The sequence below is a fragment of the Squalius cephalus genome (genome assembly GCF_949319135.1).
Source record: "Squalius cephalus genome assembly, chromosome: 3".
NCBI classification, from domain to species: Eukaryota; Metazoa; Chordata; class Actinopteri; order Cypriniformes; family Leuciscidae; genus Squalius; species Squalius cephalus.
Genome location: NC_137124.1, coordinates 37,733,905 through 37,759,200, shown reverse-complemented (window position 1 = coordinate 37,759,200; position 25,296 = coordinate 37,733,905). Strand labels below are relative to the sequence as shown.

The following is a 25,296-nucleotide window of genomic DNA, read 5'->3' as shown; positions in this document are numbered from 1 at the left end:
TTACGTTCAGTTCACAGTTTTTCCTTAATAAGCTCTTTTTAAAAGTAAAGAGTAAGTATTTTCCCACAAAGGACTGTAAAGATCCGATATCTGTAAAGATCATGAATTAAAAACATCATCATCTCAGCTTACTCGTGCCAAATCCAGTGTACTTAGTCCCCTGATTGTCATTCTTAATTGATCCGAAATGGGTTGCTATAAAAAGATTTATTTTTAGGATAAAAAAACAAAACAAAAGGGGTCACTTGTACTCAAGGTTTGCCATTCAAAGAAAGCTTGCAACTTCATATTGGTAAGCAATTAAATTCAGTATTAAATCAAATTTTATTGATGATCAGTGCCAACATGGTCTCTTTTTGCAACCCGGTCACTATAAATGCGTCTCTATAGCACGCATTGTATTTATCGTGCAATGTATACGCGAAAATGAGTTTTTACGTGCATATGATAGGCATGGGTAGGTTTAGTAGTGGTGTGGGGTAGGCCTACGTGTGTAGGCCTATTATACGTTTGGTTAGGATTAGTGGTGTGGGGTGCGTGTGTATTACACGCAATAAAGTGCGTATCATATGCACGTAAAAACAAATTTTCGCGTTTAAATTGCACGATAAGAGATCAGGCTGCTTTTTGGCACATACATTTGAATGCCGCCAAGGCACTAGACCCTACAGTGCCAGTGCCCAGTGGGTTTGTTTTCATTGAACTGGGAGGGTTTGAACCAACTCATGTATTTCACCAGGCATGAACATGATTATTTAAAACTACAACGCCTGTTCTTTTCTGCACTTTCCATTTTTGCTCTCCACTTTTAAAGAAATGAAAATCAGGCACAATAAAATCTTCAGATTATCATCATTATACATTTTAGAGAACAAGAAAAAAAAAGGTTATCCATCATGGGATTTCGTGCCAAGCAGACCACGTAAAAAGTCTTTTTAGTCCCAAAACATTTAAGAATTAATGCAAACCAAACAGTGCCTGAAGGTTACATTGCTTACACTCCAGTAAACACTTGCTGGACAAATCATGTTATATGAGTCAGACATTCCGTAAACAAATCAACTAATACACATAACATCCGGCGAATAAAAGTAAACAGAGAAAATTCACACACAAGTCAAATCAAAACATGCAGTGGAAGTGTCATATCCCATCAGAGTCCAGTTCTATCTTGTTGCCCCAGTTATTGTGTTTTTGTACTGAGCTGTGGTCCTGAAACTGTAGTCTGGAGCCAGGTTGATACGGCGAATGTGGAGGTCATTAGCGAAAGCACGAGCTCGCTGGTAGAAGAACAGCGAGAGTTCGCGGTCCATGAGAAAGTTGTGGTAGATAGTGGCCAATCGAGTGCACAGCTCTAGCTGAGATCTCTTGTTGCCCAGATCCATAGCAGCAGCCAGGGCCAAGTGATAATAGCCAGCGGCGTCAAATGGGTCCTGGGATTCAGAGAGAGAGAAGGTTCTACAGTGAAGTACTGAAATATGACCCATGTGAATTGTATATATCTGAGGAATAAAAAAAAAAAAAGCTGCATTTTCAAAAACATTTAAATTCCATGCATCTCTGCATCTAGCAGCTGTGTCAAAATGAAAACTTGCTAAGTGCCAGAAGCGTTGGCGAGTATTTATAGAACGGTTCGGATTGAAGCGCAGCACTGTGTTCATTTACATGTGAGCAGCTCATGACCTTCAGTGTCTCAGAGCAGCTCAGTCTGCAGTAAATGCTCTTCCACATGAGGGTTTTTGGGTGTTTATAATGCGCATTTGAAAACACAACTTAGGACAACCATCTCACCAAATTTGTAATGAGAATCATTTATAAATCTGTTGTCAACAAAAGCGAAACCTAAACGTCAAAAGGCTTTCCACAAAAATTATGAAAACATTTGAAAGCAAAGAAATTAAAATATCCAGAAATCTTAGTATTTAAGTAGTTTTTAATTTAGCTGTTGTTCTGTAAATATACTGTTCATTAATTACTTGTTTTTTTATTTTATTTTACAGTACGTATCATATTAATGCAAGGGTAATATATTTCTTTATTGATTTATTTAATTTTATTCAAATAGAATAAAAAACATTATTTGGAATAATAATAACTAATATAATACTACTACTAATAATAATTATTACATTATTATTTATTGTTGTTGTTATTATTATTGTCATACTGAATGAGATTTTGTCCTTAGCTGATGAAATGCCTGGATATACAATGTGCTTTATGTATTTAAAAAATATATTTGCATTCTGAATATGAGTACACTTATATTTTCTACTTCTGTGGATGTGAATGAGGTGTGAATAAATGTATGTACTTAGACTGCCATCTTCTGGTTTATTTCAGATTTACTGCAAATCTGGAATTAAAGTAATGTGTATTGTTTTTAAATACTATCTCCTGTTCCAACTTGTAGAGAAAATGAAGCAAGCTACTAAATAAGTAACTAAGTACACTGATTTCCCAGAAAAGTGTAAATACTGTTACTCTATTGTGGTTTCAAAATATTTCACTGCTTGTTTGATGATTTCCCAAAAGCATCATTAACCAACTATGATAGCAAGTTTGGTTGTTACAAACATAGTTCAACAATTGAGTGTTTCCCGAAACCATAGTTGCAACGAACATTGCAAACAGCATCGCAAACTTGTGTGGTTGGAACTACAGCCCTGGACCTGTGGTTAGAAGCATAGCATAGTTTAGAAGCCAATTTCACTATACTTCTTTTAATTTGTGCAAAGAATAAGTGCCGTATGCTGGGGACGTAAGAGGGAACATGTGATGTAACTCAACATCTGTAAATAAAGCAAAACAACAGAAAAAGTATTCCTCATATACTGCATTCATTATTTACAGCAACAATCTGACATAAATTTGATCCTGTACTGATGAATCAGCAGTAGTCAGCATTCACCACCTGCGTGACATCACTAACAACACTTCTAACCAACAACTAACCAACTTCTCAAACGACGGCTGTGCGACAAAGTTCCCACGCTTTCAGGAAACAGCTAGTTAGCTTCTCCAACGATTCCTCGTACAATTGCAGTTAAGTAGCCAGTTACGTCGTTCTTCAGGAAATGGCGTGAGTTTTGGAGCAGGACTAACTGTTTATCAAACCAATGGCAGATGTCCATAGCTTACCTTTACATCATAGAAGATGATGTCTCCAAGTGTTTGGTAAACCCTGACATAGTACAGGGCTTCCTCGTCATACTGCAGGGGCGAGGGACACAGGGACAGGGCTTTAAGAAAGTGGTGCTCTGCCATTTCAAACTGACCCACACAATGGTACAATGTGGCGAGGCGATGGAATGCCACGCGTTCATTTAAATGGTCAGCTGTAAGAAAATACACAGATGAACGAAAAAAGGCTGTTATTTGTCTCTCCTAAAAGTTTTCGGCTGTTAACTGTTGTGAACATGAGTTTCTCAGACAGCAACATAAGTCGGCCCAGATCCGGGCCACATCTGGTACAGCCGCGTTTCCACTGTCGGGCCAGAGCCGGGCGTGCTAGTGCGTGCCAGGGCCAATCGCGTTTCCACTGTCACTTCCGGGGCTTGATCGGGGCTTATTCAGGGCCAACGGCCAGGGTTTTCTGGCTCATCGAATACCTTGGTCCAAAGCGGGCCAGCTCGGGCTAGAGGAGTGGTTACGAACAGAGGCGGGGTTCACCTGAGTCGGGAGACGGCAGCGCCGGATGATTCTGTCAGCATTAAAGGGATACTCCACCGTTTTTTCATATTAAACTATGTTATTCCCTTAACTAAGACGAGTTGATACATACCTCTCTCGTCTCAGTGCGTGCACTAAATCGCTCTGTCTTGCGGCAAAACTTTGTTAGCACTTAGCTTAGCCCAGTTCATTCAATATGGGCCAAGCAGAGAAGCTACAAAACACCTCCACGTTTTCCCTATTTAAATACAGTTACTCGCGTAGTGTAACTCGACCTAGGACGGTGACACAAAACAAAACATTGCGCTTTTCTAAGCGTGTAAAATGGATAACTATATTGTATGGCGGAATACCATAGCAAGTACTTGGAAGCACTTCGACTTCGGCGCAGTAATATCTTCACTAGAGGGAGCGGGGGCCGGTGAGAGGATTTTTCACGAGTGAAGATATTACTGCGCCAAGGGGCTCCGAGCTCGGAGTTCGGCCTGAACCCAGAGTATTGAAGTGGTTAGGACTAGAAGTGTGGAGAAGGGGTGGTGGAGGGATGCTGCTAAACTGTCAACGAACTGTGGTGAGTTTATACGGCACTTATCGTTGATTGCTGAGTGCTCTCCACTTGTGTTAATTATCTGAACGTGCTCCTCCCGAACTTTGTTAATAAAAACATCATTAAATAGTGAATACGAACGCTTGAAGAAATCAGACAAATCATAAAGGCTATCACAATCCTGTTTTTATTTTATCTGTCAGTAGCCTATGTCTCATCTCTTTATACCGGACTATCATAAAATAAAGCAACTTTCTTTTCGGGAGCTTCCTGTTTCTCTGACTGAATATATAACTGTAGTATATAAAATATAAAGCTCCTCAGGTCGTCTTTTTGGTGGCATATTTGTAGAAATTATTATTCTTTCTAAATATGATGTAAATATGTCCTGTAACTACTAAATAAACAGAAACAACCTCGACTGAATAAGTGTGTCCTCTTTCTTTTGTGAAATAGACCTAACGGTAAACCACTTTATTTCTGTGTGACTAATGTGCAATTTTGACACAAATTAATTTATTTTGGTCAATGTATCACTTTTTATTGTGAATATGTGGTAAAACATCGATTCTTGGGTTTTAAATATTCAAGTAAACGTCGCTTTTATCGCGTTTGTTTTGCGATCACGCTGTTTCCAGGGATTTCTTTCTGATTAGTTTTCTGATAAAACTTCCATTTGTTGGTGAAATGATGGGTTAGTGTGACGTTGTTCCAGAGAGGCGTGTTACGGGCGTGTTTTAGTGAAGCGCTGTGGAGCGACAGTGGAAACGCGGCAGATTTTGGGCTACTGGATTAGCCCGGCACGGCCCGTTTAAAGCCCTGGCTCACACTGGCCCGACAGTGGAAACGCGGCTATGGATTGTATGGGCCACACGGCCCAGATGTGGGCCGGATTTGGGCCAACACTATGTTGCTGTCTGGGTTACCATGTGTGGTGTATTCTCAAAAACAGACAGGCAGGAAGCCACAATCATTCTGAATAAAAGTATTGATCATTTAAAAAAAAAAAAAAAAAGGTTGTGCAGAGCAGACGTGTTCACCTACCCAGACTCACGCTAATGTCTAATGCAGTTTGAGTGAACTCAATGGCCTCTGAACACTGTCCCAGCTGCAGAAGAAGCTCTGAAAGCTTGTTACACAGCCGAAGCTGAGAGCGCACACTGCTCGTCTTCACTGCGATGGGAAGGGCTCGGTCCTTAAAAACAGATACACATTCTTAGCACAAACACAGTGAAGGATTATGATTGTGATGAATGTTTTCTAATAAAAAAATACTGCAATAAAGTAAAAGGAAATTACAGGGACCTGACATTCACAGAGTGCAATAACAACACAGTGCGAAAGACCTCCCTCTTCCTCAACAATGTGTGCATGACCTACCCTGTAAAAACAGATGGCTTTCTCTCTGTCCTGTGAACTGTTGAAGAAAACATCCCCTGCTGCCTCCAACATCTCCAGGGCGAAGAGTGTGTCTCCTGTGCTCAAGGCTATGTCCTGGGCTACCTGTTACATTGAGGAAGGTCAAGCAATTTTCCAGTTACCATTATCATAGGAAATGGAACTTTGAGATGGCATGAAGTCAAATTGCTCACACACACACACACACACACACACACGCACACACGCACACACGCACACACTTACTTAGCTATCTAAATGGGGACATTCCATAGACGTAATGGTTTTTATACTGTACAAACTGTATATTGTTTCCCCCTTACACTAACCCTACCCATCTTTAACACATTTTTAAAAAACTTTTATTACTTTATTTTTATAACAATTATTATTATTTTTTTCATCAGGTTTTGGCCACTTCTGGGTATAAATTTGTCCCCAAAATATAGTTAAGTAGATACACACACACACACAGTCCATATTATTACTATTTTACTACTTAACATTACATTAAAATTATGGGGAACCCCCCCCCCCCCCCCCCCCCCCCCCAAAAAAAACAATACAAGTATGGGAATTATGTAGAGACCAAAAATGCTAAACAAATCAAAATATTTTAGCTTCTTCAAGTAGCCAAAGCTCTGCACCCGTGTTGTTATAGTTAACTTAACATAAAACGAAATAAAATATAAATGTTGTTGAAACAAACTCGAAGAAAACATTAATTAATGTCTTAATTAATTCAGTTTGTTAAAGTATGAAAATTACTAAATCTAAAACTGAAATAAAAGTAAATTCAAGCTAAATAGAAATATTCAACAAAAACTAATTTGACAAAATGGCAAAAAAAAAAAAAAAAACGAATTAAAAAATGAAAATATAAAAAATAAAAGTTCAAAATATGAATAATACTTCAATCATAAATCATATTAAAATGACACTGTTCTGTCTGCACACTCTGACATGTATTCTGGGCGTTTGGTAGTAATTTGTGTTGTCACCATTATATCTCTTAACCTTTTTGTAAGACTGTCAGACAATGCATACAAAGATGTATACACTTAATCCTATTTAAATTTGATTTAGATTCTGAATTTGAGTGTATGTTCAATATGCCCCCACATATACAGTAGTTCCAATCACAGTAACTCCAAAGAATGCAGGGAACTAGCGCTGAATGAAGGCAGTTGTCAGTCACCTGCACGTAGAGGTCCACTAGCTCCGTCTGTTGGAGGATGTGGTAAATCTTCCCTGACTGTAGCCAGGCATGAGCCTCCTTACGTTTCCTGCCCAAGTCGATGAAGATGCCCAGGCTCTGCTTGGTGTAATCTAAAGCAGCTCTGTTGGATCTGTGAGACGACATGACCAAGAATTTTAGCAAGGCTGTCTGCAGTCTTTTTAATAATATGTGATGTCTTACTGCCGGCAACTCATTATTATTGAAAGAACTTATGGCTAAACCACTTTATTATATTTGAAACATTTAAACATTAAAATGAGAGTTTACCAAAAACTTAAAATAATTTCATCATACACACCCTCATCTCATTCCAAACCTGTATTCTTTCTTCTGCAGAACACAAAAGAAGATATTTTGAAGAATGTTGGTAACCAGTTTTGATGACCATTGACTTTCATTGAGATGACATAAAAAAAATAAAATAATTTATGTTCCACAGAAGAAAGAAAGCCAATGGATTGACATGAAGTAAAATAAATTATGACTGAATTTTCAATTTTACATGAACTATCCCTTTATCGTATTGCAATTACTGTCAATCTTTCTTAAATGTTGTCATGGGCAGGTCTCACTTCTCAGTGGCCAGGTTCAGGTACAGCTGGCTGATCTTCTCCAGTATCTCTCCCTCTAAGCTCTTGTCTCCTATCCGCCGGAGAAGGTCCAGCTGGTGCTTGTTGTAGATGATACACTGGGCTTCGTCTGGACACACCTCTTCGTATAGCTGACACAGGTGACGTGTGGCTTGCAGCTGGCCTGTTGTCAAGCAAATAAGAATATAATTTTGAGACATGAAGGTATAAGTCTGGTGACCAGCAAACCTGAAAATATACCATCCAAAAATTCTAGTATACAATACACTTTTGTAAGACTTGAGAAATTAGAAAATGCCGGGCAGTCTACTTGAGGAACGACCACTTCCTGAGAAGACAAAGGACCTTTCTGGAAATTAACATTTGAACTCTCTCTTGTGAAAATAGCACCACCATTCGAGACGCAAGTCTCACCTAAGCAATCCTAATCTACATCTTTTTCCCTTTACCCCTCATTCCCCCGTTCCCTCTTTCTATCATGCTGAGATCACCTGAAATTCACCCAAAAATCTATATGGTTTAAATGTGAATAATTATCATACAGTATTACACATGTTTGGTATCATTTGAAATGTCTCAGTACGACTGGTACAAAGGTCTCATTCCCAAAAGAGGGAATAAAGTTGTCAAAAAAGAGGTAATAAAGTTTTTAAGAGTTTAGAGATGACTTGCACACAAAGGAGGGTGGGTCTTCCAGGCAAATGGCATCCTGCCCTTAAAAGGTGTAAACTCTGAATGCAAATTCCCATTGTTAGCAAATGTTTCCATGTGAAAAGAAGTTTCTGTCTATATAATGAAATGCAACAATGTATTTCTTGAGTCAGGTACATCTTTTTCTCTTTATTCCAAGGCATTAGATGTTATGTATTGCTTATCTTTGAACCGATTATGTAATTGGCATGATACATTTACCTGACATAATAAAATTGTAAACATTTGATTTTATTCCAAATGACTCTGACATTATTTTCAGTAAAGAGTTAAAAAGAATAGTCAAACATTCGCAGCATTTAAATGTTAATAAACATTTAATGATGCACAGATATCATTAAAACCTTTTCAGTTATGGAGTCAGATGAAATAACGAGGTAATGCATTTGGAATGTTGTTTGATAATTACTGCATTAGATTAAACTTGGAAGGGTCATGGCGCTTACATATTGTTGTCCTATTGTTAGTTTAACTGCTTCTATTGCTCTCCTCATTTTTAAGTTGCTTTGGATAAAAGCGTCTGCTAAATGATTAAATGTAAATGTAATGTAAATGAGAGCCGGAGCAAGTTTTAGTCAGAATAATGTGCACAGATGTATCATGCACAATAACAATGGGAATGAGTATTAAAGGGTTACAGTAGTTTACCCAAAAATTTAAATTCTGTCATCAATTACACACCCTTATGTCGCTCCAACCCATAAAGGGGCGGTCACAGTACAGTTTTTGTTCCATTGACTTCCATTCATACGCATTTGAATGTGTCAGACCGGAAACGCAAGCTAATGCGAAAAGTTTTGCATTTCGCTGCGTTCCAAAGTTCAAGTTTGGTGAACTCTGACCTGTGAATTCGAATCACATGAAGATGTGTGACCAGTAGACCAGTAGTACGTCATGGCGGGACCTCTTGGCTGAATTAAAAGAACTATATTTTTGCAGTAAAGTCAAGTAGATTGTATATTGTTACATTTTGAATGTATTACTATTTGTTATATGTTGAATTCATGTTTATAAAAACGACACTGCAGAGTAAGACATCATTTCACGACCACTGCAATGTCCGAAGAAATTTTGCATGCTCAAACTCTAGTGTGACCATAGCTTAAGACTTTCATTGTTCTTCGGGCGGGCAGTCAGTCAAGAATATCTATGGCAAGAGCTCTTTTCAGTCGCTGCTTTATTTTCCTCATGATTAATTAATTTTTTCCCTTTGCATTCCGCTGTAAAAGTATGAAAAAGGACAACATATACTGCACATTTGTGATCTGTTCTCCTGAACTTAATTTACGATATATATTCCATTAATAATTCACTGGAATGCACGAAGAATCTCTCATTATTCTCTTCAAATCCTCACGTCTCTTTCCAGGTTTGTTTTCACAGGTAAATGCAATTTATTATCAGTCAAAATGACAGAAATCCCTTTGAAATAGTATCACGTAATGCTGAAGTTAATTAACATTTTTTGATTAAGGCAACATAACTACAATGATTAACCAAAGACTCGCACTTTTGGGGTTATTTGATCTGTTGAAATACCTTGTTGATGCTTTCACACTTTTAAATTTCCTTTTAATGTTCGATGGTTGAAGGGTGAGTAGAATAATGTCATCTCATTGTGACACTTTTTTTTTACATACTGCGTTCATAGAGCGAGCGTTTCACTGATTGTTTACAGCTTAACGGAAGTTACACCCATAATTCGCGCAAAGCATCATGGGGCGTAGGAATAAGGTGGATATGGCAAACAGCAGCTCAAACGTGCTTGCTTGACGTGCAAGAACCAATGAGGTGTGGGACGCAAGCATTTTGGAGCTACCGTAAGAACCAATAAGGTTTATTCTCGCACATCAAGCAAGTACAATTGAGATTCTGTTGACCATATTTGATGTGCTTTATGTATGTGCGTTGATCAATGTTTATATGTGACCCTGGATCACAAAACCAGTCATAAGTTACACAGGTATATTTGTGGCAATAGCCAACAATACATTGTATGGGTCATAATTATAGATTTTTCTTTTATGCCAAAAATCATTAGGATATTAAGTAAAGATCATGTTCCATGAAGATATTTAGTAAATATCCTACCGTAAATATATAAAACATTTATTTTTGTGAGTGAATGCAGCACAATCGCGAACATAAAAGGACAACTTTAAAGGCGATTTTCTCAATGCTTACAGTAGATCTTTTTGCACCCTCAGATTCCAGATTTTTAAATAGTTGTATCTCGGCCAAATATTGTCCTATCCTAACAAACCATACATCAATGGCAACTTATTTATTCAGCTCATCATAAAGTCATTGTGTCTTTTCAGAAGACTTGAATTAATACATTTGAATCATATGGATTACATTTACATTTACGATTACAAGTTTAGATGGAATGGACTTTCTCTCTCAAGTCTTTTAGGTTTCATTAAAAACATCATTTGTGCTTTGAAGATTAATGAATGTGTGTAATGTGTGTGATTTAGGTGTGTAAATGATTATAGAATTTTCTGGGTAATCTAGCCTATTGCTTTAAGAAAGTAAATAGAGTAGGTTGTGATTTCATGTTGACTTTAAATACTGTACAATCAGAAACAAAAATTCAACTCTAATATCTCACTATGGAGAAATTCTTACATCGAGATGGTCTAGATGTCCTTAGGTTTCACTTCCACTAATACAGCTATGATAAACACTTACTATCCATGTGATCGATGTACATGGCGGTCAGCAGGGCCCATTCGTAGTAGATCTTCCCATTCTCATGTTTTCCCTGGGAAATAAGGTGTGTCCCTAACTCAAGAAGCACTGAAATAAAACTGAGTTCATGCCCTTCATCCTCAAGCTCAGAGAACAGCTCCACTGATTGAGTGAGGTATTCTCCTGCCAATCTTTTTGCCTTGATTTGCAAACACATGAATCCACAGTTGGCCAACGCAATGGCCCAGTTGTGTCTGTCCTCAAACTCCTCGCATATCTCGATTGCAGCCCGGTAACTCTCAGCTGCCTGTCGGATGTCCGCTGAATGTCTGTATGAAATGGCCCGCATGTTGTAAACCACACCTTCCAGATGTGTTGTACAGTGCTCTGGGAGTGATGACAGGACAGCATCCAGCACTTCCAGAGCGGTGGCGGGTTGCTGGTTGCAGATGTAAAGCCACGCCATCCAAATGAGAGCAGCAGTAGTGTCTGACTGGCCAACGCCGGACATGCTGCTGTGGTCGAGGACGGTTAGCATGTAGCGAACAGCTCTATCGGGCATACTGTGTCTATGGAAGAGCCAGGACAAACACAGAGCGTGGACATGACCCAGCGCAGGCTCCTGGCCGGGGGACACTAAAGCAGCGGCACGGGTCAGGTATGGAGCCACTTGTGTTGGGATGTCCACCCCATACAGCTCTGATGCGTTTTCCATCAACAGAGAGACACCACAAAGACAGTGTGAAGCGGTGGCTCCTACCTGTGAAAGAGAATGGATAAATGCGCAAATTAATGTATTTAATTTGATTAATTGATAAAATAATTGTATTCATTCATTTTTACTCCATCTATTTTAATGCACTTTTTGTTGTATTAATTAATTAATTAACTACCTAATTAAATTAAATTAAAATGTATTACATTTTTTTTTTAGTTATATTAATTTAGTTATATTAGTTATATTATATTACATTTTTCAATTGAATAAACTTTTATTTAATTATTAATGAATTATCTTTGGATTTAATTTAATTATATATATATAACATTTCCTTTAATTAAATCTATATATTTAATAAATATATATATACATTCAATACTATATATTTAGAGTCCTCTCTGAAAACACTATAAAGTAGCACTGACCTGAAGTGATGCCCGCCGTGCGCAGCTTTCAGCCAAACGTGGCAGACTCTGCTCGCTGTAGAGTCGTGCTAACACCAGGAAAACATGGCTCACTGTCTCATCACATGCTTCAGGAACGTCGTCAGCAAGGATCAAAAGCCTTTCGATGAACGGGATTGCACTCATGCTGTCTTTAAGCTTCAGGTGGAGCTTTGCCAGGATGAAGCAGGCTCGGGCCTCGGCAGGCTGATTCTTGGCCAGGATGGCCTTTTTTAGTACATACTTCAATACCTCAGGGTCCTCACAGCCAAACAAACAATCAGGGACAGCCATCAACAAAGCAGACAAGCGCTCTGACAAAATGAAAAATTTGTCATGGTTCTTCTGTGTTAGGTAGATGAGTGCCAGGTTGGAGTAAATGGCGGAAAGCAGAAACATGTCTGTGAAACAATCCCTGGGTACATTCAAGGCCTCCTCATAATAAACCCGAGCTTGAGAGAACTTTGACCTCCCTGCACAAAGCTGTCCGAGAAGAAAACAGATTCGGCTCTGCGCCCACCAGACGTGCTTCTTTCGTGCCAATTCTCGGGCTACGCCTAAATACGCCACTATATCCTCCTCATCAGAGTGACCCTCGAAATGTGAGATGAGGAATTCTGGGTAAGCGCAGTACAGGAGCATGAACACAGGCTGGTGGTCACGACTGCTCAAGAATGAGAGGAGAGCGTGATGTCCATCTGGACTGTCCTGCTCGGAGCAGACAGAAAAACGGAGGGTTTCCTGGGATTCCTCTGTATCATTAGTTTCTATCTCTATCTGGTGCTTGATGCTGACTGATGAAACGTCTTTTCTTTGAGTCTCATCGACCTCACTCAAAATGTGGTTGACTTTCTGTTTTAGATTGTTCACTTCTTGAGTCTTGTCTGAAGACAAAGAATAAAATAATAAATATATTTTTAAATAAAATTAAACAAACAGATCATTATTTTGTTTAGCCCATATTTAAGGGATAGTTCACCCAAAACTGAAAATGTTGTAATTTACTCACCCTCAAGTTGTTTCAAACCTGTATGAGTTTCTTCCAGAGAGTTGACGGCACCCATTGACTTCCATAGTAGGGGAAAAAATTCAATGGAAGTCAACTCTGGTCTTAAAAATATCTTCTTTTGTATTCAACAGAAGAAAGAAACTCAGATAGATTTGGAACAACATGAGGGTGAGTAAATGATGACAAAATTATGAACTATCCCTTTAATTAAAAAAAAAAAAACGGATGGATGGATGGACTTACTTTGAACTGGTCCCGAAATTTCTTTCGCCAGATCTGTAGTGTGTAAAGCAAACATTTCTTAGACAGATCAATAGAGAAATAGACATTTAAATGGTATTTAAAGCCATATTTCCTGTCACGGTACTTCATTTCGTTACTCTTTAGCGCCTCAAGTGGCTGAATAAATGTTAAACACTTCAGGTGCTTAGCTTCTAGAACTGATGCACGGCTGAAGAGAACGACACATCTTTGTAAGTTCAAATCTATTGTGAACCTGGCTGTATGGATTCTGTGTGTAATTTGTATGTGAATATGAACCACCAACAAGGTTTTCAAAGAAAAAAGTATTATTTTCTCACTACGGGTAGGCCTACAAAAGTTTTGTTTCAATGAGCCCAGTGGGACGCGACATCATTTATGCGTCTGCTTTTAGTGATAATGACGTTGTGTTTTAGCATTGAAAACACCTGGACAGTGTGGCAGAGATGTCGAAGGCACACAAGAAGAAGGCAGGCAGCGAGTCTGGGATGACTGTTTCAGCTCCACGATGGGAAGAACCTCAAGGTAAAACCGCAGAGCAGACACGACACGCGGCAGATGAAACGCCAATAACATGCGCACGAACACACAGTGACACATCTGTTTGCATTCATTTACAATTGCCTTTCATTTTTACCTGTTTCGTAGATTTCTGTAACCCTGACAAACTGCTGTTGTGCCCCTATGACCCAAATCATCTGATCCGGGCCTGCCGGTTCCCCTACCACCTCATCAAATGCAGGAAGGTGTGTGTGCAGAAACCTCCACAATCATTACAGTACTGCCAAACTCTTATTTATGCATCTCCACAATGTTCAGCAATAAGAATAATATATAATTAGACCATTTTAGGTGTAGGTTTGCTGTGTATTTTTGTAATCCGTATACTTTTAATTTGAACATAGGTAAGAAATTTAAGTTAAATTAAGTTAATACATTTTTTTTAATAAAAAACGATTTAAAATCTAACAACGATGATTTCAATGTAGCCTAATAAACTAACCTGTTATTGTTTATTTCTTGCATCTGTTTAACACCGCTAACTCAGCTAGCAAATGTCCAAGGGGATCACAAGATGACTTTAAAGGGATATTTCACCCAAAAAATGAAAATTACCACATGATTTATTCACCCTCAAGCAATCCTAGGTGTATATGACATTCTTCTTTCAGACGAATACAATCGGACTTGTAAAATTGAAAAAATGTCCTGGCTCTTGCAAGCTTTATAATGGCAGTGAATGGCCGTTTCTGTTTTGAAGTCCATCAAAGTGCATCCATCCATGATAAAAGTGCACAGCTCTGGGGGGATAATAAATGCCTTCTGAAGTGAAGCGATGCATTCGTGTAAGAAAAATATCCATATTTAAAACTTTATCGACTAAAATAACTAGTTTCCGGCAGACGGCCGTACACATCGATTTACGTCAAAAGAGTAACACTTGACGATGTGTGACGTAGGAGTAGCGTAAGCTTTGACGCCTCTCGTTCAAACAAACATGGTTGGGCAACAAACTCAAGCTCCTCCGACCTTTCTCTTTAAAAACTGTCATTTTAGACTTCTAATTCGTTACCGGTTTTTGTTTTGCTCTATTCTCTGCTCTTCTGCGTTTGTCATTATGTTGTGCGTCAGGTCAAGTGTTACTCTTTCGCCATAAATCAATGCGTACGGCCATCTGCCGGAAGCTAGTTATTTTAGTCAAAGTTTTAAATATGGATATTTTTCTTACACAAACACATCGCTTCGCTTCAGAAGGCCTTTATTAACCCCCCGGAGCTGTGCACTTTTATCATGGACGGATGCACTTTGATGGACTTCAAATCAGAAACGGCCATTCACTGATAGATATCTGTGATCTTAATATTATCTGTAGAATCACCCTGAATTGATCAGTGAATTATGGACATGTCCATTCAATGCACGCCACTTGATGAGAAAAGATGAGCTGTCCCATCACATCCTAACCTGTGTGGACCGATGCTCTGTTAGGGAGACCTACGGTAAGATCTGTTTTACCATTTCGGCTTCATAATTTTGGACTCCTGCAGACACACCCCATGCATAATGAATCTGACATTCAGTCTCCTTTGCAATGCTAAAAGGGGCCAGTGAGAAGACTGATAGCAAGTTTCAAATCCCAGTGAGCACCTGGACTGCACCTGTGTGTGATGAAGACTGGGATGAAGGTAAGACTCTGACCCATATCCTGAGTTAAAGTCACCATGAAATCAAAATTGACACTACTTCTTTTTTTATGGACTATTGCCGTATTTATTGTAATTGATTTATCCGTGCACATCTTTATTTTTTTTTAATTCACATGCCCTCTTAATATTTAATCAAAAGAACTTCGCAAAGATTTTTGATGGTACAAAATATGCAACGATTTATTTGTATGATGTAATTACAAACTTTAACATCTGATCATGTCTGCATCTACAGAAGTGGACATACATGCAACCGCAGCGCCATCTTTTGTCAGGGATGTGTCCAAATCGCTTCCTCAGGACAGGTCAGTGAGCAGGGGTTCTCAAATCATTATCTGCAAAGTTTAGCTCCAACCGTGAACAAAGTCACCTGCCTATAACTCTATGTAAATATGCCTGTTTCTAGTAATCCTGAAGACCAGGGTTGGGCGAATTCCCCCCCTATAAAATTTGGCAAATTCGGACGCTGTGTGCGCCAGAAGGGCTGCTGCTTTTGCATAGATGCATATCACGATAATGAGCATGTACAATAATATTATTGTGGCTGGGCACTTCAAAATACCGTGAATAATTATTTATTATGAATTACTGCATTTTAAGAATACTTTTCCCATCAACTGGGTAAAATGCACCACACAGCTATATGCTCCATCTAAGAGGCATGTGTGCAAAAAAGCCCAACATGGATGAGAAGCAATGTTTCAAACAGCCTTTCAGATTTTTGTATTTGCAATGGTGTTCATCTCAGCACCAAATACTTAAAGACTTAATAGGAGTTTTATTGTCAATTTTTTTTACATTTTAATCTGGATTAGGCTACAACATGCTCTAGATATTGATCGAAAATGTTCCGATTCTTTATTATTCTTCGGTAACACTTTACAATAAGGCTCCATTAGTTAACATCAGTTAATTAATTAGTTAACATAAAGGGACAATGAAAAATACTTCTAAAGCAATTATTAATCTTAATTTCAACAGTTAGTAACACATTATTAAAATCAAAGTAACAATTTTTTTTTACGAACATGAGCATCTGTAACATGTCTGAACTAACAATGTTTTTATTTTTATTAACTAACGTTAACAAAGAATAATAACTTCTGTAACAGCTCATTGTTAATGTTAGTTAATGGATTGAAAAGTTAAAGTCTAACTTGAGACTTTAATCTGTTCGAAACATTTGTTTGTGAAGCATAAATAGTTGTAATTTCTTAATGACTTTGCATGTAATGGTTTCTTTACTGAAATGAGGCAGCTTCAATGACATATGTGGCCTACAAATGCGACCTCCAGTGAGCAGCTTGAATCATATGCCTGTGGTTCCTAACCCTGGTCAGATAAAAGAGACATTAAAAATGTGCAGTGTTGGGGTTACCCCAGGACCAGGGTTGGGAACCACTGTAATATGCAATAGCATTTAGACTTCTGGTTAATGTAGTTGGTAATAGACCATCATTTTGATCAAATTGGTTGAATATTACAGCAAAACAACAGAATCATGAACTGCTCATCTCTCTTTATATTAGGGAGAACAACTGCATTTCCAGAAATGCGATTTCTGGTCTCAGGGCGCCACGAATTCTTCCCTGGACGAGCAGCTGTACTGATTTTTGAGCTTTCTAATACATCCACCATGTCAAGACTACTATTTTTCATTTACAATGAATACTGATAGTGTTGGTTGCTTGTTTTGGCATTTTATTGTATAGGTCACTAGTTCTTACAGTGATATATTAGCTTCCTAATCTTTAGTTCTTGTTTCCCAAAGGTGGAACAATAGAGGTGGTTTAGGTTCTGTTTACACCACACAAAAGAAAAGCTTACGACCAGGATATTTACAAGACTTTAGTTTAGACGTGTTTTGTGTTGTCATAGTTGCTTTGTTTGTGCCTGTAATTCTACCTCTGTGGTCTCTTTGGAATGCCATCCTTTTTTTCCTTGACAGATGCTTATCAGAGATCAGATACTGTGGTAAAAGCAAGTAAAACTTAATTTATAAATGTTAAGATTCAAAAACCTGTGAGCCTTACCAAGTTTGTAGTTTGTGCCAACATCACTCTGGCATATTTTCTTCAATAAAGAAATAGTCTCCTCTTTAATTTTGTCCTGATCCAAGGAAATAATTTGTCTGTCCTCGTCTTTCAAGAATATGTCAGGTGATCTATGATATAAGCACAAGATGAAGTTATCATGAGTTAAACTGTTACATTTTAGACATTCTACTACAAGTAACTGCAACTTCATGTCAACTAACTCTCAGAGTATTAGTAGACCGTTAAGTGTTAGGCTTTGGGTTAGTAGAATAAGTTGACGTAGTTGCAAAGTAACTTAGTCAGTAGAATGTTTGTTGGGGGAGCATCACAATAAAATGTTAGCATATATAATGCAGCTATAATGAGTTAGTTGACATTGTAGTTGCAAAATAAAGTGTAACCAAACTGCGAAGTCAGACAGAAAACAAACTTCTTAAGATATTCATAAAATCACTCAAGCACTTACTCACAAAATGAACCGGTTGCTTTGACCAGGTTGGTTTTGACAAGTCCAATATCCCCAGTTTTCTCAGATTTTCCCATAAACCATTCAAAACAGGCCACCAGCAGGCCCAGGATGATCATGCGTTCACCAGCCTGGAAACTCAGTTCATCTGGCACTTCGGCATCGTACTCCTCTGTGGTCTCACAGACACCTACTGCTGTGAGAGATATCGTTACAATTGGTGTAGAGTTAGTGAAGTGGACTGGGATGATGACAAAGCCGCATTATGAAAAAAATTAATTACTAAAAGAAAATATCTACAGTTTTAAGTCTCAAAAATCCCATTGAGTTATATTGTAACATATCAACCTTCTACATGAATAAATCTCTGAGTAGAGCCTTTGGATTTTTTTATCCTCTATCATTTTCTAATCATTATTTCTTGCTCTACTTTCTATTCTTATACAATTATGCTATTCTTATTCCTCAAGGATTGCAAGTGACAAATATAATGTGCATTTGTGTAAGAAATAAGGTTGCTGTTATAAATATCAGTCGCATTTTCATGTTCCATGCAATTTTGTGATATTATTAATGTTATGTCCAACCTCAATACTTTCAGTTGCCAATCTTGTACATCATATGCAATTTAGTTTTTAGTTATCTTTAGCATCTTATATATTTAGTATGATAGTTGTCGAAATGAAAAGAAATGAATACTATTATTCTGAAAAGATGCATTAAATTGACCAGAAGTGACAGTCAAGACGTCTCAAATGAAGGCTGTTCTTTTTAACTTTCTCTTCAATAAAGAATCTTGAAAAAAAATATCAGTTTCCACAAAAATATTACGCAGCACAACTGTTTTCAACATTGAAAATTCAGCTTTGCCATCACTGGAATAAAAAACAATAAATTTCACAATATAAGTGTTTTACTGTATTTATGATCAAATAAATGCAGCTTTGGTGCGCATAAAAGACTTCTTTCAAAAGCACACCGACCCCAGTATTTTGAACGGTAATGTATATACAAAATGAAGTAAAATTATTTAAACGTTTTCTCACCAATCTGTAATGGAAGGTCACAAGTGTCCTTTCCACCTCCCACTAATACAGTCTCTGGGCAGGACTTTAGAAACCACCTTGGGAAGTAAAAAAATGTGTTCTTATTTCTGGGTGCTCTGTTGATTTTATGACAATAAGTTCAAATGAAATCCAGAAGGTGACACTAACTCATGAAAGGGTATGACTGGCTCCAGAGCTGGTTTTGGCTTGGTTCCTCTAGACCCATCTGCTAGTGAAAGCACGGACCACCCTGACCCTAGGAATGGAGGCTCAAACAGGGCGATATCCCCCTTCTCCAAATAAAGGTCGCTACCTGACGTAGAGCTATCAAACATCTGATTTGCTGTGCAGCATCCAAAGAAAGACCCTCAAAAGTAAACAATACATTTTTATTATAAGTAACAGAGGAATTCACTCATACATCTATGTGCCAATCCATTTCTGTAATCAAATACTAAGGTAGCTTTAATCTCATTCATATTAAGCATAATATAGTGTTCATAAGCAATATGTATTACCTTCTTGCATTAGAAAGCCTTTGTACATCAGATTTAGTGTCTCCTCTTTAATTGAGATCTCAATTCCTGAATGCTGATCAAGGGAGATTAACCAGAACTCCTGGTCCATGAGAAGATTCTCCATACACTGACCCAAGAAGCCTGGTGGAAATTACAAATGTTGTACGTCATGAGATATTTCGCTTTAATATCCACTACTGGTCAATTGTTTGGAGTCATCAATATTTTTTTGAATGATTTCTAAAGTATATATTGTGTGACACTGAAGACTGGAGTAATGGAGTATCACTGGAATAAATCACATTTTAAAATAGATTTTGAAATAATATTTCAAAATATTACGTTTTCAATGTATTTTTGATCAAATAAATGTAGCCTTCTTTCAAGAACATAAAAGACATTCAAAAATCTCAATTCCAAACTTTGAACGGACAACAACTGCCATTATTAATAAAAACAGTATGATACAACAGTATATCCGAGACACTGAAATAAGAACAGACCCATTCTGTGGTATGTGCTGAACTTCCATATTTCTTCAAGGGTTTTAAAAGTGATAAATATAGTCCTTTCCCCACTGTTGATGGATACAAAGTGAGCAGACAGTTCCTGTAAGACAGGGAAACCAGTATGTTAAATGTATCTATTTAAGGTTTTGAATATTTGATGTATTCCAAGTAGGGATGCCCATACAGAGATTAAGGTCTTGACCCCTGAGAGGTCAGCTTCCAGCACACAAAGTTTCCTGCAGAGCACTTCCTGTGTGCCCTCATCGGCAGGAAGTCCATCGGGCCCCTCCACCAAAGCCAGCTGCATAGCCAACACTGCAACAGGAAACATGCAACATTATATCTACCACTGCATCCAACACTAACAGATCAGCCTCCACATGGAAAACATTTCAGTCAGCTCTAGTAAATGTGTATGGACAAATGATTTAGCTGGTGATGTAAGGAGGATAGTCAGTTAATATAAGGCGACATAAACCAATCTGGCCTTTTTACTGCTGTAAATTCCAGGTGTAGTTCTACTATAGTCAGTTATAATAATAAAAAAAGTTCATTTCTAGAGCAATATTCATGGTTCAATCCACAGTTTAGATTTTGAATTTTACCATAGTCATGTGATGTTTCACTGCTGTGTTTAACGGAGAGGGTTAATAAGTGACAGTCAATGGGCTTTTTAAAGTCCAAGGTATGATCTCTAAAAGTTACTTTTTTTTTGGTGTGTCACCAGAGCAGATCAGAGTTCATTTAAATGGATAGATTACCAAACAATTCAAATTCTGTCATCATTTACCCACTCTTTCTTCTGTGAAACATAAAGTTATTTTGAGGAATGTCTCAGGCTGCGTGCGAAATTGCATATTTCCCTACTAGTTGGCGAATAACAGTGTGTGAAAGAGTTGAATGTCCGAATTAACAGTATTTCCAAAACAGTAAGTGAAAAGATTGCGGATGACTTGCTACTTCTAACGAGACTCCGAAGTGTGCATCCGATGGACACCATCCCCTGAGGCCAATGGCAGTGAAGCAACACAACTGACTCTGATCACATGACAATGACAACATGGCACATGTAGTACGTATTACATTCACAAAACACACATTCATACTAAACATACTTTTTAGTGGTCGCAAAGTAATTATAGGGGGAGACCGGGGATGAAAGTAACACCTTTTGTTTGAGCATCGGCAACTCAGTGGTTGTTTGTGCTAGATCTCTCAAAATTTGATACTGTACATGGTAGTAACATTTGTCAGCTACATATACACTTGGACATGTACAACACAATCACAGGTTATGTGAGTTCTGTTGTTACAATATACCCCACACACTGAGGTTGTGACACTAGCTGGGGATAGATGTAACAATGAGAACTAATTTGCTGAAATAATGGTGCGTTCAAGTCATCTCGTATAGATCGTATTTACGAGTTGAACGCACATGAACGCCACCACAATGTCGTAAATACCAGTGGGGAGCTCGGGATTTTCTTTAAGCCCCGATCTGTACGAGTTGGGGGCGTGTCAGTGATTAACATGGCGGAATACACATTTACGTAAAGGTATTTAGCTGTGATATTGTCAGGCTTTTCTATTTACAGAGCAGTTAGCTAATCGCCAACACAGAATATGATAGTATTATAATATAACAATGCAACATGTAACGATGAGCTGGCAGTGGCTTCATAAATTAATTAAAAACATAAGAATACAAAGTACACCTGATGCACATTTCTTTGTTCTTCATTTTCTAGAACAAGAGTTTAAGAATCTTGCTGTATTTTTGTGTAATTAATTAAGAGAAAGTACTCCGCCATCTTGCTCCGACGAAAGTGACTTGAACGCACATGCCGTTATAAGCACGACTTCCCACCTCGTACGTACGAACTTCCCAGGAGGACTTGAACGCACCATAAGATCCACACAATGTAAATATATGCAAGAATGTTATTGAAGAACAAAGAATAATCAGTTTTGAATAAAGTGAACAATTTAAAGTAACAAAAAACATTGTATTGTATTTCTTTAAGGACTTTAAATTTAGCACAAAAACAATTGCCATTTGTGTTTGTACTCTATTCCTGTCACATAACAGTTCAGTATGTTGCCATTCACCTATTTTAGGTGAATCTTGGGATATCAAAAACGCTGGATGGAAACGCAGAGATTCATACAAATCCATAAATTCTACAAATGTGCACAAATAAAATCGTATGTGCTCAATTGGGGTGGATAATGTTTTTATCCGATAAGAAGACATGCATAAACTATGATGGAAACATATTTACTTCATAAATCCCTCAGTGCGCAACAAAATAACTCATGATTTTGTCTTACCAAGGGGATGTGATTTATAACTGGAATCACCATATTATTGACCTCATACACTAAATTGAGTGTTGAGGACACCGCTGGCAAAACCAGCAATGCAAGTTTGAGAGGTGGCGCCCCGCCAAATCTCGCGAGAATCACGGCTTGCTTTACGGCGCCGACGTCACATACATCAATAACATATGAAGCAGCCTCTATGGAAGACACTAGCACGCATTTCAGACGTGAATCATGGCAGAGTCGACGAAGAAAACTATAAGAAAGCGCGGTCGGAAGAGTGCAGAGACGGCTCTGCGTGAGTGGTATTTACGACAGTAACGTTAAATACAAGTACTCCACCGTGACTCTAGGGGGCGCTGTTTGAGAAAAACGGTAAACTGCATAGTGTGCCTTTAAAAAGGAAACCCATAATGTATATGGAGAGGTGGAGTTACCTGTTGGTATATTATCATCAGAAGCTCCTGAAGTTCCTTTGACACTTCCTCTTGACGTCTTATAATCTGAAAAGAAATTTGCACAAACTTAATCTTGATGTGGATCATTTCTGTTCCTTATTCACTATAAGCGTGTTAAGGATTTTTTTTTTTATAGGCCTACATCCGGCTTTCAGAAATACTGTGGTGAAGTCTACATTTAAACTTTAACCTAATTATGAAACTATCAGGATGGAAATAAATAACTTATGTTAGCCATGGCTTATTTAGGGATATGGAGGTAACATGCATGACAACTAATTATGATATCTGATGTTTTATTACCACAAAACATCACAGAATCTATAAAGTAATTTGGTAATTTTGTGTTTGCGCTGTTGCTTTCCCACCAAAAATGTTGATGTCACTTCCTGGATTAGTTACAAGTATAGCCTATTTTACAAAAGACTAACAGGATGGAACATGAAATGAAGGACACAGACAATATTAGTGAAATGATGATTACTAATTAAAACAATATTCATGAGATAACATGTTTTGTTTGAAGCATTTTAAGAGAGAGAGAGAGAGAGAGAGAGAGAGAGAGAGAGAGAGAGAGAGAGTCTTAGAAACACCACCGTTAGAAGTCATTGAATAGCACTTGGAAAGCAACAGCTTTAAACCAAACTAAAGCAGAAACAGTTTTTTAAAAAACATCCAGGGGATGTATGATACAATAAGAATGTAATATAGGAATGTATTACAAATTTGTTAAGAATTTGTTTTGGTTTTCTCGTTTAATTCTCTATCACGGTGGTCGTGCTGCTCAAGCCCCTACCTTTAAATGAAGACTCCATAATACTATCCCGTTCATTGTGTGTGTACTCATTCGACAGCTCTCTACGTATCGTCCGAATTCTGTCCGGATCGGACCCCACGTCGTTCCCGGTTTTGGACGAGTTTCTACGAGCAGCGGCTGACATCCCGTCAGAGTTCCGAATGACTGCGCGCTCTGCTCTCGGTCACGCGCTCCACGCACTGACACCATATAAAAGCGCACAGGTGGCAGAACTGATTTTAAGAGCGTGTTACATCATTACAAGACTGCTGTGAGTGACTCCTGTTGTCCTTCTTAACGGTGAAGGTGTAGAGACAGCGAACGTCCCGAAAAACGTCTTGAAAACAGAGGCAACAAGTCCATCTCACTCCTGTCGGAGGTGTGTTATGTGATTTTGGCTTTAGTAAGTTTTTAAAAATAAATGTGACCCTGACACGCACACGTTTTAGCAAAAGTTAATAATCACATACTGAGTAAACAATAAGTTGAAAGAAGCAAAGTATCGCTGGGGGTCCGTATATGAGTGTAAACTTGAAGGTGTGTCTCTGTGTATTTGGATGAACTCAAAAGACTTCAGAGGAAGAGTGTCAGCATTTTCCTTTCCTCTCTGGTTGCCTGGAATGGGGAGTTTTAAAACCCTTTAATTGTAGGCTATACTTTTTAATGGATTCAATACAATTCTCAAAAAAATCCAGACAAAATTTTTAGATAGCAGTGTTACTGTGCCTTTGAATCAGCTCAAACCAGTCTAGCCATTCTCCTCTGGCATCAACAAGGCATTTTCATCACATGTTCATCCCAGAACTGCTGCTCACTGGATATTTTCTCTTTTTCAAATTATTATATGTAAACCCTATAGATGGCTGTGCATGAAAATCCCAGTAGATCAGCAGTTTCTGAAATACTCACACCAGCCCGTCTGACACCAACAACCATGCCACGTTCAAAGTCATTTAAATCACCTTTCTTCCCCATTCTGATGCTCAGTTTGAACTTCTGCAGATCGTCTTAATAATGTCTACATATCTAAAAGCATTAAGTTGCTATCATGTGATTGGCTGATTAGATAGTGTTAACCAGCAGTTAATCAGGTGTAGTGGTCACAATACAGAATAGACAATATGAGTGTGTCACTGACAATACAGAAGAAAAGATTATCGCAACTTTTGTTTCATGCCGAATTTAACTGTAAATATTAGGGCTATTGTGTGTTTTTTTTTTTTTAAACATTAAAAAAGCACTTTAAACAGAAGAAGTGTGGAAAAGCACTACTTCTGCGTGTTTTCCAAGCTCAAACAGTCTAGAATGATGCTAACAAAGTACAAGATCATGGGTTTGATTCCCAGAACTGAACATGCATGAACTGATCAAATGTACCTTCAGTGCAGTGTCAGTTTGTAAAAAGTCTGCCAATTAACTGTAAAAATCCTCAAATGGTAGTTTTTTATTTTTGGTCTGTGAGGAGGGTATTCTATGAAAAACAATAAAAAACAAGTCAAATGTAGAAATGGCAATTATTATTAATCAGTCCTTTGTTTAGATGTAATGTCAGAGTTTTATTTTATTTTAACTAATCACTATATATTTTAAATTCAATAGGGTTTGACATTTCTCCGTGTCATTATTCAGATAATCAGTGATAATCCAAA

At 38.0% G+C, this 25,296-nt stretch overlaps 2 protein-coding genes across 3 annotated transcripts; one reads left to right on the top strand and one right to left on the bottom strand.

Annotated features, from left to right (window-relative positions):
* Positions 1-364: 364 nt before the first annotated feature.
* Positions 365-23,867, bottom strand: sh3tc1 (SH3 domain and tetratricopeptide repeats 1). Of its 2 annotated transcripts, none has more exons than XM_079865186.1 (18): positions 23,648-23,867; positions 22,831-22,896; positions 20,253-20,383; positions 20,063-20,168; positions 19,560-19,700; positions 19,210-19,408; positions 19,042-19,118; positions 17,996-18,191; positions 17,527-17,657; positions 13,269-13,301; positions 11,999-12,900; positions 10,853-11,612; positions 7,430-7,610; positions 6,816-6,966; positions 5,600-5,722; positions 5,264-5,414; positions 3,142-3,338; positions 365-1,433 (listed from the first exon to the last, which is right to left on the bottom strand). In XM_079865186.1, the coding sequence occupies exons 1-18, from the start codon at positions 23,790-23,792 to the stop codon at positions 1,167-1,169; spliced, it is 3,957 nt and encodes a 1,318-aa protein (XP_079721312.1). In that variant the 5' UTR covers positions 23,793-23,867; the 3' UTR covers positions 365-1,166. The 2 variants fall into 2 exon arrangements, with proteins under 2 accessions (XP_079721312.1, XP_079721313.1); XM_079865187.1 differs by having other exon boundaries at positions 17,996-18,188.
* On the top strand, positions 13,419-17,593 carry LOC307154947 (gametocyte-specific factor 1). The gene is made up of 7 exons (XM_079865188.1): positions 13,419-13,498; positions 13,703-13,811; positions 13,935-14,032; positions 15,160-15,286; positions 15,389-15,472; positions 15,729-15,798; positions 17,023-17,593. The coding sequence occupies exons 2-7, from the start codon at positions 13,733-13,735 to the stop codon at positions 17,108-17,110; spliced, it is 546 nt and encodes a 181-aa protein (XP_079721314.1). The 5' UTR covers positions 13,419-13,498; positions 13,703-13,732; the 3' UTR covers positions 17,111-17,593.
* Positions 23,868-25,296: the final 1,429 nt, after the last annotated feature.

Coding starts and splice junctions, on each gene's coding strand:
- sh3tc1 (XM_079865186.1), bottom strand. CDS start 23,792: ATGTCAGCCGCTGCTCGTAGAAACTCGTCCAAAACCGGGAACGACGTG. Junction 19,701..20,062: donor CAGCACATACCACAGAATGG/GTCTGTTCTTAT, acceptor AATTTCCACCAG/GCTTCTTGGGTCAGTGTATG. Junction 11,613..11,998: donor CACGGCGGGCATCACTTCAG/GTCAGTGCTACT, acceptor TCTCTTTCACAG/GTAGGAGCCACCGCTTCACA.
- LOC307154947 (XM_079865188.1), top strand. CDS start 13,733: ATGTCGAAGGCACACAAGAAGAAGGCAGGCAGCGAGTCTGGGATGACT. Junction 14,033..15,159: donor ACCTCATCAAATGCAGGAAG/GTGTGTGTGCAG, acceptor TATTATCTGTAG/AATCACCCTGAATTGATCAG. Junction 15,799..17,022: donor AAATCGCTTCCTCAGGACAG/GTCAGTGAGCAG, acceptor TCTTTATATTAG/GGAGAACAACTGCATTTCCA.